At 38.6% G+C, this 13701-nt stretch overlaps 1 protein-coding gene across 1 annotated transcript in view; it reads right to left on the minus strand.

Annotated features, from left to right (window-relative positions):
* RAD51C (RAD51 paralog C) overlaps positions 1 to 12851 on the minus strand; it is a 37638-nt gene extending 24787 nt beyond the window's left edge. Inside the window, 5 exon segments of the mRNA XM_030296007.1 lie at positions 7576 to 7709; positions 8888 to 9054; positions 9652 to 9910; positions 12672 to 12740; positions 12743 to 12851. Of these exon segments, the coding sequence (XP_030151867.1) occupies positions 7576 to 7709; positions 8888 to 9054; positions 9652 to 9910; positions 12672 to 12740; positions 12743 to 12788 (675 nt within the window). The 5' untranslated portion in view covers positions 12789 to 12851.
* Positions 12852 to 13701: the final 850 nt, after the last annotated feature.

The raw sequence follows: 13701 nt of genomic DNA on the forward strand, positions 1-13701 counted from the left end.
CCCAAATGTCCACCAACAGATAAAAGGATAAACAGATTGTGGTGTATACATACAGCAGAATATTACTCCACCATGAAAAGGAATGAAGTACAGATACATGCTACAAAGCAGATGAACTTTGAACCTATTATGCTAAGTGAAAAAGCCAGACCAAAAAGATCATGTATCATATGATTCCATTTTATGCAATATCCAAAATAGGTAAATCGATAGAGACAGAACACAGATTGGTGGTTGCCAGGGTCTTTGCGGGGGGAGAGGAAAGGGAGCAACTCTTTAATGAGTTTCCTTTTAGGGTAGTAAAAATGTTTTGGAACTAGATACAAGTAGTGATTGACAACACTGTGAATGTCCTAACTGCACTGAATTGTTCACTTTTATTATTTTTATTTATTTATTTATTTTTAGAAAGAGAGAAAGAGCAGGGGAGAGAGGCAGAAGGAGAGAGAAAAAGAATCCCAAGCAGGCTCCATGCTCAGCATGGAGCCCAATGCGAGGTTCGATCACACGACTCTGGGATCATGACCTGAAGCCAAAATCAAGAGTTGGATGCTCAACCAACTGAGCCACCCAGGTGCCCCTGAATTGTTCACTTTTAAATGGTGAATTTTATTATGTGAAATTAATCTCCATAAAAAAATCAAATCAATGAAAGCTTTCTGTAAGACTTAGTTGGCTACAGATTTACAATAAAGAGTACCATTTGGGGGAACCTGCCTGGCTGAGTTGGAAGAGCATGCAACTCCTGATCTCCAGATTATGAGTTTGAGCCCCCCACTGGGTGTAGAGATTACTTAAATAAATAAAACTGAAAAAAAAAAAAGACTATTCTACATTTTATTATTATTTATAAATGGTGTACTATACATCCTTTATATCAGCAACTTTATAATAAACATGTATGCATATATGTGCATACATTTTCTTTCCTGGAAAGCCAGTCACTAAACATTTACCAGCATACCAATGGAGAGGTAAAAATGAGATTTTACACACACACACACCACACACACACACGCATGTTTGTGTGTATTTATTCATTTACTCATTCATTCATTGGTTCTCAAAGGCCAGAAAGATAGGATAACATATACAAATTGCTGAAAGAAAAAATACTGCCAACCAAGAACTGTGAATTTGGCGAAAGTATTCTTCAAAAATGAAGCAGAAATTAAGATATTCCCAGATAAACAGAATTCATTGCTAGATCTATTCTACAAGAAATACTATACAGAGTCCTTCTGGCTGAAAATGAAAGAACACCAGACAGAAACTCAAATCCATATAGAAATAATATAAAAAAATAATTATAACTCTATGTTGACGGGCACACAATGTATAAAGAAGCAATTTGTGACAATGACAACATAAAGGGGGGGTAAATGGAGCTATACAGCAGCAAGATTTTATATACTGTTGCAACTAATCTGGCATTAATTTAAACTAGACTGCTATGAATTAGGATGTTAATTATAATCCCCAGAGCAACTAAGAAAATAACTAAAAAATACATGATAAAAAAATGAGAAGGGAATCAACACGGTACACTGGAAAATATCTAACAAAAAAGAAGACAGTAATGGAGAATTTGAGAAATAAAATAGAAATGTTCCTCAACTCACAATGGGGTTACATCCCAATAAACCTATACCAAGTTGAAAATACTGCTAAGCCAAAAATGCATTTAACACACGTAATGTGCTGAATATCATAGTTTCGTCTAGCCTACCTTAAATGTGCTCAGAACACTTATATTAGCCTACAGTTGGCCAAAATTATCTAACACAAAGCTTATTTTACAGTAAAGCACTGAATATCTCATAATTTACTGAATACTATATTGAAATTGAAAAACAGAATGGTAATATGGGTATAGAATGGTTGTAAGCGTATTGGTTGTTTACCCTTGTGATTGTATGCTGACTGAAAACTGTGGCTCACTGCCACTATCCAGCAACACAAGAGGGTATTGGACCAAGTATCACCAGCCCAGAAAAGATCAAAATTTGAGGTAGTTTTTACTGAATGTGTACCACTTCTGTACCATTGTAAAAGAAAAAAATTTTTAAGTTGAACCACCCTAAGTCAGAGACTTAGGCACAGATTGGCAGATGGATTTTTAAAAAAATGATCTAACTACAGACTTTCTACAAAAGACTCACTTTAGATTCAAAAATACATATAAGTTAAAAGTGGAAGGATAGAAAAAGATATTGCCTGCAAACAGTAACCAAAAGAGAGCCGTAGCAGCTATACTAATATCAGACAAAAGAGACTTTAAGAGAAAACTTGTTACAAGAGACAAAGAAGAATAATGATAAATAATAATTTACATAAAATAATTGTATATAATAAAAGAGTCAACTCATCAAGAAGATTAGCAATTATATACTGTGATGGCAACTGCAGAACCCTCCTCAGCTGCTCCCCAGCATCCTGACTTGCCTACCACCTGCCTGCTTACCAATAAAGAAAAACTGACCTACTTTTTTAAAGAAAGAAACAATCATCAATACATATACACAATAGGGCTAACAACAGAACCTTAAAATATCTAAAGCAAAACTGACAAAACTAAAGAAAGAAATGAGACAATTCTACAATAACAATTGGAGATTTCAACACCCTACATTCAGTGATGGAGAGAACTGGACAAAAGATAAACAAGGAAAGAAAAAACCTAACACTAGAAGCCAACTAAAATGAACATATAAATATATAAAATGTTCCATTCAAACAGCAGAATGAATACACATTCTTCTAAAATGCACATGGAACATTCTCCTGGATAGACCTGGATGTTGGGTCACAAAATAAGTCTCAATAAATATAGAAAGATGGAATCACATAAAGTTACCTTCTCTAACCAGAATGGAATGGAATTAGAAACCAGCATCAGGGGTGCCTGGGTGGCTCAGTCAACTAGTGCCTGACTTCGGCTCAAGTCATGATCTCACAGCTCATTGGGTTCAAGCCCCACATCGGGCTCTGTGCTGACAGCTCAGAGCCTGGAGCCTGCTTCTGAGTCTGTGTGTGTGTCTGTGTGGTGTCTGCCTCTCCCCCGCTCATGCTGTCTCCCTCTCTCAAAAAAAATAAGTAAACATTAAAAAACAATTAAAAAAAAAAAAGAAACCAACATCAGAAAGAAATCTGGAAAATTCACAGATATGTGGAAAATAAACAACACACTCTTTTTTTTAAGTAATCTCTACGGGCACCTGGGTGGCTCAGTCAGTTAAGCATCCAACTCTTGATTTCAGCTCAGGTCATGATCTCACATTTGCCAGGTGGAGCCCTGCATTGGACTCTGTGCTGACAGTGCAGAGCCTGCTTGAGATTCTTGCTCTCCCTCTCTCTGCTTCTCTACCGCCTGCGTGTGTGCTCGCTCTCTCTCTCAAAATAAATAAAAATGAAAAATAAATAAGTAATCTCTACATCCAACATGGGGCTCAAACTCATGACCCCAAGGTTAAAAGTCACATGCTCCACCAACTGAGCCAGCCAGGGGCCCCTATTTCCCCTTTTTGTATCTTCTATTATGTGTTGCATGGCATTAACTGGTCTGATGTATATTTATAGATCAACCTGTATTTCAGGCATGCTACCCCCAAATTTGGCACCTTGGCATACTGAATATCTTAAGTTGAAGTATGAGAAAACAGAAGCAGGAAGCAGAAGCAGGAAGGTCAAACAGAAGTAGGAAGGTCACTTTGACCTCCTACTCTCTCCCTTCTTCCCTGAAAGGAGATAAATCTCCTGTATGAAAGGTATCAGAAGAAAAGGAGATGCCCTTATCACCAGAGACAGGGTATTTAGGGCTGAGAAGGCATATAAACAAACCTTGTTAAACTAATTTTTTTAATGTTTATTTCATTTCTGAGAGAGAGAGAGAGAGAGAGAGAGAGAGAGAGAGGGGAACGTGAGTGGGGGAAGGGTGTGTGGGGGGAACAGAGGATCTGAAGGGGGCTCTGCACTGACAACAGTGAGCCTGATGTGGGACTCAAACTCATGAACCTTGAGATCATGACCTGAGCTAAAGTCAGATGCTCAACAGACTGAACCACCCAGGTGCCCCTGTTAAACTAATTCTTATTTTCAAAATTATTTCTTCACAAATTACCACCTCTAGCCCAAATCCCTTCATCAATTCTTCACATATTTACATGTTTTTGCCTAAAAGGTATAAAAGTTTCTTGTTCTGGTCATTTCTTTGGGTTGTCTTGTAGAAGGCTGCCATGTACACATAAAAATTCAGTAAAATTTGTGTGCTTTTCTCCTGTTATGCTGCCTTTGTCGTTTTTTTCAGATCCATCCATGGACTTTCAGAGGGTTGAAGAAAACTTCTTCCTCCCCTACTTAGAGAAGTAAATTTTCATGATCATCGATTTGGCAATAGATTCTTATACATGACACCAAAAACCTAACAACAACTAATAAATAATTGGACTTCACCAAAATTTAACACTTTTGTGTATCAAAGAGCACTATCAAGGGACACCCGGGTGGCTCAGTCAGTTGAGTGTCCGACTCTTGATTTCTCTCTGGTCACAATCTCAAGGTACGCAGGACTGAGCCCTGTGTCAGGCTCCGTGCTGACAGTGTGGAGTCTGCTTGGGATTCTCTCTCTCCCTCTCTCTCTCTGCCACCCCCCCCCCTGCTGTCTCTCTCCCTCAAAAAATAAAAATAAACTTAAAAAAAAAAGGCACTATCAAGAAAGTGAAAAGAAAATTCACAGAATGGAGAAGGATATTTACAGGAAAGATAAACGGGCCCTTAGAAGAATAGGCAGGAAATCTAATAGATTATGAAAATGTCTATTTTGGTGAAAGTTCCACATGAACTGAGAAGAACATGTATTCTGCTGTTGTTGAAGCAGTCTACGGATATCCACTATATTCAATTGACTGATGGTGTTATTGAGTTCATCTATGTCTTTACTGGTTTTCCGTCCATTTCTAGGAGGTGCTGAAGTCTCCAAATATAATAGTGAAGTCATCTATTTCTCCTTGCACTTCTATCAGTTTTTGCCTCATGTAGTTTGATGTTCTGTTGTCAGACACATACATGTTAGAAACTGTTATGTCTTTTTGGGGAACTGACCGTTTTATCATTATGTAATGTCCCTCTGTATCCCTCATAACTTTCCTTGGTTTGACGTCTGTTCTCTAAAATAAATACAGCTACTCTTGCTTTCTTTTGATTAGTGTTGGCATGATAGATCTTTCTCTGATCATTTACTTTTAATCTACAAGTATCTTTATATCTAAAATGTTTTTTTTAAGATTTTATTTTTTTTAAGTAATCTCTACACCCAACATGGGGCTCAAACGCACAACCCCAAGATCAGAAGTCACAAGCTCCAGTGACCGAGCCAGCAAGGCAATCCTAAAGTGGGCTTCTTGTAGTCAACATATAGTTCAGTCTTGTTTTTTTGATCCACTGGTACAACCTTTTTAAAGGGCAATTTGTGTAAAAAAAAAAAAAAAAAAAAAAAAAAATATTCTGGGGCACCAGAAAATAAAATGTCGGACTTGATCTCAGCTCAGGTCTTGATTCAAGCCCCACGTTAGGCTCCATGCTGGGCGTGGAGTCTTCTCAAGAATAAAAAAAATTTTTTTTAACTAAAAAGTTATTCTGACGCGCTTGTTAAAACAGTAATGAAGAATTTATTCAAGAAGATATCAACAGGGTGGCGCCTGGGTGGCTCGATCAGTTAAGTATCTCACTCTTGGTTTCAGCTCAGGTCATGATCTCATGGTCTTGAGATCGAGCCCTGCTCTGAGTTGGCAGTGTGGAGCCTACTTAGGATTCTTTCTCTCCCCCCGTCTGTCCCTCCCCCACTTGTGCTCTCTCTCGAAATAAACATTTAAAATTTTTGAAAAATTTAGCAATAGGGGTTTTGCAACAGGAGAGAGAGAGACTGGGTTTAAACCCAAATACAACAAGGACAAGTGGGGATTTATAGCCAAGAACAGGGTGAGTGTCAGAAAATGGAAAATTACTAAGAGGAGACATCAGGGGTAGGATTCTTGTTAAAGTGACCTAACACAATTCTTGCTACAGGCAGACCAAAGACATATACATCAAAAGTGCGGAATGAGGAACTTGAGATACCAAGGTTGATCAGGTATGAAGGGTAGGAGAGTCTAATTTACAGGATTCTTTATTATTGTACCCCTATATTCACAGCAGGATTATTCACAGTAATGAACTGGATTAGTCAGGCCTAAGACAAGATGTGGATGAAGTTCAAGGCCTATTGAAAAAGAAGGCTCAGAGGAGGCTGACTAAAGTTTGGTCAAAGAGAATCTTTCTCATGCGTAATATTTATCAAAATTAAATATGCGTATACTCTTTAATGTAATTCTAATACTTAGAATTTATCCTATAAACATACTTACAAATGTATCCCAAGATGGTATGTATAAGGATTATCTTCAAACAATTATTAATAATAGCATCTAAAAGATCACCAATAATAGGATTGGTTAAATAAATTAAGGTACTTAATTTTTCCCCAATTTTTTTTATATAGTAAAATACAAATATTCGTCTTGTAAAACTGAAACTCTATACCCATTAAACAATAACTGCCCATTCTCCTCTTCCCCCTAGGCCCTAATAACTACCATTCTACTTTATGTCTCCATGAGTTTGACTACTCTTGACACCACATATAAGTAGAATACAGCATATCTTTTTTTTTTTTTGTGACTGGCTTATTTCACCAACAAAATCAACATTTCAACATAACGTCCACAAGATTCATCCAAGTTGTAGCATATGTCAAAATTAGATTGTATGTATATACCACATTTTGCTGATCTATTCATCCATCAATGGACACTTGGGTTGCTACCATGTTTTAGGTAATATTAATATTGTTGCTATGGACACAGGTGTATAAATATCTCTTCAAGACCCTGCTTTCAATCCTTTTGGTTATATACACAGAAGTGGAATTGCTGGGTCATATGGTAATTCTATTTTCAATTTTTGAGGAATTGCCATACTGTTTTCTGAGGCAATTGTATCATTTTATGTTCCCACCAAGAGCAAAAAGTACCTTCTTAAAATGAAATAATATGTAGCTACAAAAAGAATGAGGTCTATCCACATGTGGTGATATAGAAAGATAGGCAAAACTCTCAACCAAAATGGAAGGTGCAGAACCATATTACAGTCTTATCCCATTAACAAATATTAAAATACTGCAAAATACATAAAAAATTTTTTGGGAAGACACAAAAAACAATAGTGGTCAACTTTAGGGAGAGGTATTAGGAAACAATAGAAGGGTAGCTTTATTTTCCATTTTATACCTTTCTACAGAGTTTGTTAGAAACTATTCCACCATTACTGGAGGCAGAACCTATTTCTATATTATTTCAATTTCTTACTTTGGGCATAAAATATATATATGCTAAATATATGAAAATACAAATAAACTGTAGAACAAGGAAGAGATTTTTGAATGGGCTTATGCCACTATACTATTTACTTATTTTTCATGTTACTCAAACACCTCCAAAGATACTCCAAAGGTTAACTATATTTCAATAGTTTGAGCCATACCTTTGAGTGTTCTGAAAGGAAGTCTGGGAGGAGATAAACTTGTGCCAATAGCTCTGTGTAGTCACGACAACGAAAATAGTAAATATGGGAAAGAATATTTTCAAGAGTGAAATCCTCCAAAGCTTTTGGGTGCTCTAAAATAAACAAAACAATCTTAAAATAATTAGTTTTATTTGTTTTGATATATTGGTGATAGTAGGAAAACAATACCTTTGAAAAACAAAATGCTTCACAGTGAATAACAAACTCTCCACTTGAATTGAAAGATAACAAAATTGTAACAAAATTACTATAAACTATCATTGCATAATTCCTGGCCTCTTATTTTCACCTTCTCCACTGTTTCCTTACATACTAGGCTATTGAGAAACTGTTTATACACATATACAACTACAGTCTTAATGCCTGCCTTTTCGTATTTCTAGTTATTACTTTCATTGAATAGAAGTAACATAACGGAATTTCTCTTTGTTTTTTTCATATGACTGCAAATTAAGGGGTGCCTGAGTGGCTCAGCTGGTTAAGCGACCAACTCTTGATTTCAGCTCAGGTCATGATCTCACAGTTGGTGAGATGGAGCCTGCTTGGGATTCTGTCTCTGTCTCTGCCTCTCCCCTGCTCACGCTTTCTTTCTCTCAATCTCTCTCTCTCTCCTCTCTCTCTAAATAAATAAATAAATAAATAAATAAATAAATAATATTTTTTAAAAAGTCAGATGCTTAACCGACTGAACCACCCAGGTATCCCATCTTTAAATGTTTTTTAAAAAATCAAACACTCTTTCTACATCACAAGCTAAAAAAAAACTTCCCAAACACTTTAATGATACAATTAAACAGCCATGAAGTCAATTACATTCTACTCAGAGCCCCCTAAAGTCAATCAGCTTAATATTCCAAACATTTCCAACATGGTTTTTCAAAGCTACCTTTGGTTTTTAAAAAAGCCAGTATGGCAGCCAATATAAACTGAATGCATTGAATATACTGAATGCACTGGGACAACATTTACTTACATTAAGTGTCCAACAACACGAATTTACACCTGGCAGGTCAGAGCATGATGATTTGAAATCATACACTGAAATACACACACAAGTTATGTGGCCCAGAAGCAAGGGTCATAAAAGGAAAAGAAAAAGCCAGTCTAGGTTGTGGCATTTCTAATTCTGTAAAAGAGATCTGAAGGTTGAACACTAGGACACTGTCAAGTCATTAAGCTTCATTCTAAATGGTTTCTTGCTGAGGCCTGAAAGGTACAATTGCAAATTACTTTTATTATACAGAAGAAAGAGGATCACTTGCTAACTTACCCTCTCCCATATGTGCTTCTGCTATAAGGTGAAGGTGCTGAATGCAGGCAGTAGCAAGGTCTACCACTCTATCAACCATAAAACTTCCTTCAGTATCAATAAAAACTGCTTCACCTTCCACTCCTCCAAAACAGTCTGGTATCTGCACATCTACTGCCAACTGCATACTGTCAAGAGAAAGCTGAATGACCAAATCATAATCATCATCATAATCATAATCCTCTAAGGCAATGGTTTTCAATGCCACATCACCATCCATTAGGTACCACCATTAGGCTACAGATGTGGCTAACTCTCTGCCCCAAATATATGTATATCAATTGATATCTGGATTAGTGGGGCAGGGGGTGTACTCATAAAACCATGACTAAGGATTTTTTCGTGGTTTTTAGGCCTCTGGGAAGAAAACCCTTTCTTATACATAAATGTACTTTCAAATATTTGACTTTCAAATATACTCCCAGGAATTAATTAATAATAAAATAGAAGACTGCCTATTTACCCTAATGAACACATTACAATGCTGCAAAAGAAACGTTTTTGGATGTCAAAATAATCCATATCAATTTATCAAAATGGGGTGCTGATGTAACACAAATGGCAAATTGATTTTTGTCTGATGCATGTACACACACACACACACAAAATTAAGAGCACATACATGTCATTTTTGGTCTCCTGAATATAGACCCACAGCACCATATTCTATTACTTACATTAAATGTTATTAAGCCTACCCTTAAGAGGGGAACATTTAACTTTACCATAATTGTGTTTTTCCAACACCTGGTACTCCACAAATTTCTGTTGTTTTGGTTAAGGGTATTCCACCCCCAAGAATATTATCTAGTGCTGAACAGAAGGTAATTATGAAGCTCTGGGTATGCTCCTGCTCAAGAAGTTCCAGTGCTGTACACTTCTTGCCTGACTCAGCTACAGCAGCATCTCTTGGTTTATTTGTGAGACATTCTCTTCTTATAATTTGCAGAGTTTCTAATGCTTCCTCTTTAGATATCCCAACTTCTGAAAGTAAAATAAGGAAAAAAAAAAAACCAAAAACACCCTGATTTTAGAAATTTAAAAGTCTAACATGTTATTACTTGTCTTCATTAATTCTAATTTTACATAATAAGAGGGATGCCAAGAGTAAAGAAACATAAAAACGTAACATTCACTAACTATTGAATTTTTCAAGTTAATAAAGGCAAGTATCTGTATTTTTTACTCTTTACATACTTTATGATTTACTATTTCCTCAAAAATAGAATTCAGAAACCTAAACCTTTAAAGCATTTGAATACTTACAAGAGTATCTAGAGGTAGAAATAAAAATGTACCCACAGTCCCTTTGGTCCCATGAAGTCATAGTTATCTTGCTCTAATAAGGTATCTAAATTATTTTCAGAAGAGAACAAAATGGCCTCCAACTGCCTAAAACAAGATTTAACTTTAAGAAGTATATGTGCATTGGGTGCCTGGGTGGCTCAGTCAGTTGGGCGTCGGACTTTGGCTCAGGTCATGATCTCACAGTTCATGGGTTCGAACCCCACGTCAGGCTCTGTGCTGACAGCTCAGAGCCTGGAGCCTGTTTCAGATTCTGTCTCCCTCTCTCTCTGACCCTCCCCTGTTCAGGCTCTGTCTCTGTCTCAAGAATAAATAAACATTAAAGAAAAAAAAATTGAAAAAAAAAAAAAAGAAGTATATGTGCATGTATTATTCATAATAAAAATTTTTATGGAAACACTGTCATGAAAAATTCATATATCACTTCAAAATTATTTACTGAGAATATTTTAATGCACAAATATTTTAAACAATAGACTCATGCTTCCTTATCTACACAATTTCATTCCTATCAGACAATATGGCTTAAGGAAATGGCAATTACAAAAGAAGCTGCTGGGGCATCTGGGTGGCTCAGTCAGTTAAGCACCAGATTTCAGCTGACGTCATGATCTCATGCCTTGTGAGTTCAAGCCCGACATCGGGCTCACTGCTGTCACTGTGGAGCCTGCTTTGGATCCTCTGTCCTTCTCTTTTTCTCTCTCTCTCTTCCTCTCTGCTCCTTTGCTCATGGTCTCTCTCTCAAAAAGGAATAAACAGGGGCACCTGTGTGGCTCAGGCAGTTAAGCTTCCGACTTTGGCGCAGGTCATGGTCTCACGGTTCATGAGTTCAAGCCCCACATCGGGCTCTGCACTGACAGCTCTCTCTGCTCCTCCCCTGCTCACACTCTGTCTCTTTCTCTCTGCCCCTCCCCTGCTTGCACTCTCTCTCTCTATCAAAAATAAACATTAAAAAAAATTTTTTAAAGGAATAAACATTAAAAAAGCAAAAACAAGCTGCTAATGAAAGAAATAATGGTGAAGGTGACATCACTTATGAATTTGATATGTCAGTGCTTGATTTAGTTAGGATATGAATGTAAATTTGGTGCTAACAAAAGACAACAATGGTGATAAGAAATGAAAATCATGCCCAACTAAAGAGTCTAAACTCTGGAGTCAGCTTTCTCGGGTTTGTAAACCCTGACTGAACCACTTACTATGTAGTTACTTAGTATGGGCAAGTTACTTTTTTTGCCTCAGATTTTTTCTTTTGTAAAACGCTCTTAATTTTTTTTTTTGTTAATGCTTATTCATTTTGAAAGAGACAGAGCACAAGCAGGGGTGGGGCGGAGAGAGAGGGAGACACAGAATCTGAAGCAGGCTCCAGGCTCTGAGCTGTCAGCACAGAGCCCCACGCGGGGCTCGAACTCACCAACTGAGAGATCATGACCTGAGCCGAAGTCGGACGCTCAACCGACTGAGCCACCCAGGCGCCCCATCAGATTTTTTCTTTTGTGAAACGGGAATAACACAATACATGTTGAAAAGTTTGATAGAATACAGAAGCCATCCAAAATGCTCAATAACTGTTAGCTATTATCATGCAGATTCTCTCATTTCTTTTTTGTAAAATCAATATATTGAAAGAGCCCATTAAATTTGGGAGGCAATGTGCAGCTTAAATTTAAAAGTTAACTTGGGTCTACATTTATTCTTGAATGACAAGTTGAAACTTCCTTATTTCCATTGTTGAGGGCCAGGATTTAAAATTTTTTTCTATCTTAAGAGACGGTTCTGAGCACACCATAATATAGCATGTGGAGTGGGACTGACAGCATACAGCTTCATTTTTGTATACCTCATGACACAGTGGTTCCCACCAATGTATCATTTACAGTGTTCTGGAATAAGAGGTTTGGGGGGGCGTTTTGTTTTTGTTTTCCAGTGAATGACATAAAAGAAGCAATGTCTTCTTTGTATTGCTTTCTCCAGGTTCTGGGGATTCTGCTCCCTTTCTCGCTCAGTGTCTCAAATCCTCTCAAGAATCCTCCATTTCTCAAATGTAATCCCCTGCCCCTTGGATTTTGGAACAGCGAAAACCTAGATAAGCTGTCTGGGTACCAATCCTGGCTCCACGATATCCTAGCCCAGTCATCATAAAAAATTACTTACCTCTCAAGCATCTGTTCCTTCATCAACATAATTGTACATAATAATCCACGTTAAAAGGGCTCTTCTTGAGCAATAAATGAGATAATGAATAAATGTTTTCAAGGCCACAGTTCTAACCGTTCAAACCATGTTTAACTGGAGTCAAGGAGCGGTTTCACCTTACAAACGCAGCGTTGGGCGGAGGAAACTGACGGACACTGGACTGAAGCCTGAAGGCGGAAGAACCGAGATGGAGGCGGCACAGACGGGGGTCCGTGTACCTCAACTTGCCATCAGGAGTCATTACCTTTGCTGAGCTCGGATGGTTTCATCTCTAGGAGTTCCTCAGCAGTCTGGAAACCTGCAGACACCAGCTCACCCGCACCGCTGGGGACAGCGGGAAACTCACTAAATCCCGCTGCATTTCAAAGCCAGACACCCACGCGCCGCAGCGGCGCGAACCCAAAGTTGCTAAACCCCTGCCACAGCGCCGCACGCTCGCGCCGGCCCCGCGCCGTGTGACGTCACGCGTAAGCGGAAGGGGCGGGGTCTGCGGCCTGACTGCTCGAGGCCTAGGACTTGGCCTTACTGAGGAGGAATGACGGGTTTTCAAGCACCCGCACCATTTTAGTCGTGGTTCTTCCAAATCCCATCATGTAGGGTTTTCCCATAAAATGCACATCCTGACAGTAAAAAGATGGATGAAGACCGCAAGACAGAGACCAGGCCCTACACACGACATCTCACCTCAGCCCTGCCCCTTGAGTGGAAACCTCAGAGTTATTAATAGGAATGAGCTCCCTGAATGGGGGTAACGCACACCCTGGCTAGTTACCGGTTTGGGATATAGAATGGCCATATAAGGATTAATTGGTGTTTCCATTATAGGGTTCCACTTTCTTGGCTTTTCTTGTCGGGTGTCCCCCTTGCCTTCCCCCTTCTCCTTTCCGGCCCTCGCCTGCGCGAGGGATTGTGGGCCAGCCCCCCAACGCCGCGGGGATTACTGGGCGCCCAATCCCCGCACACACCCACGCTTTCTCCGCGAGTCCAGTGTGAAGCATGGTGGTTTTCGAGACCGTTGGTTCAGCGCCTACCTGGCTTAAGAAGTAGCTGGAAAAGTAAGCAAGTAATGTCCCTGTGGTGGGCTGGGCTCCCCGTTCTTAAGAGGAAATAGTTGGGCTACGCAAGATCTCCTACTCTGGTACAGAGTTGAGAAGGGCCCGATTCTGAAAGAGAACTTTGAGGGAATTGAGGCGGTTGGAAGGTGGTTTATGCAGTCTTTCTTGGCTAGGTGAGTATGATTTCTTTAGGGGAGTAACTCGTTCACTACCTTTTGG

Source organism: Lynx canadensis, chromosome E1 (assembly GCF_007474595.2).
Source record: "Lynx canadensis isolate LIC74 chromosome E1, mLynCan4.pri.v2, whole genome shotgun sequence".
Taxonomy (NCBI): Eukaryota; Metazoa; Chordata; class Mammalia; order Carnivora; family Felidae; genus Lynx; species Lynx canadensis.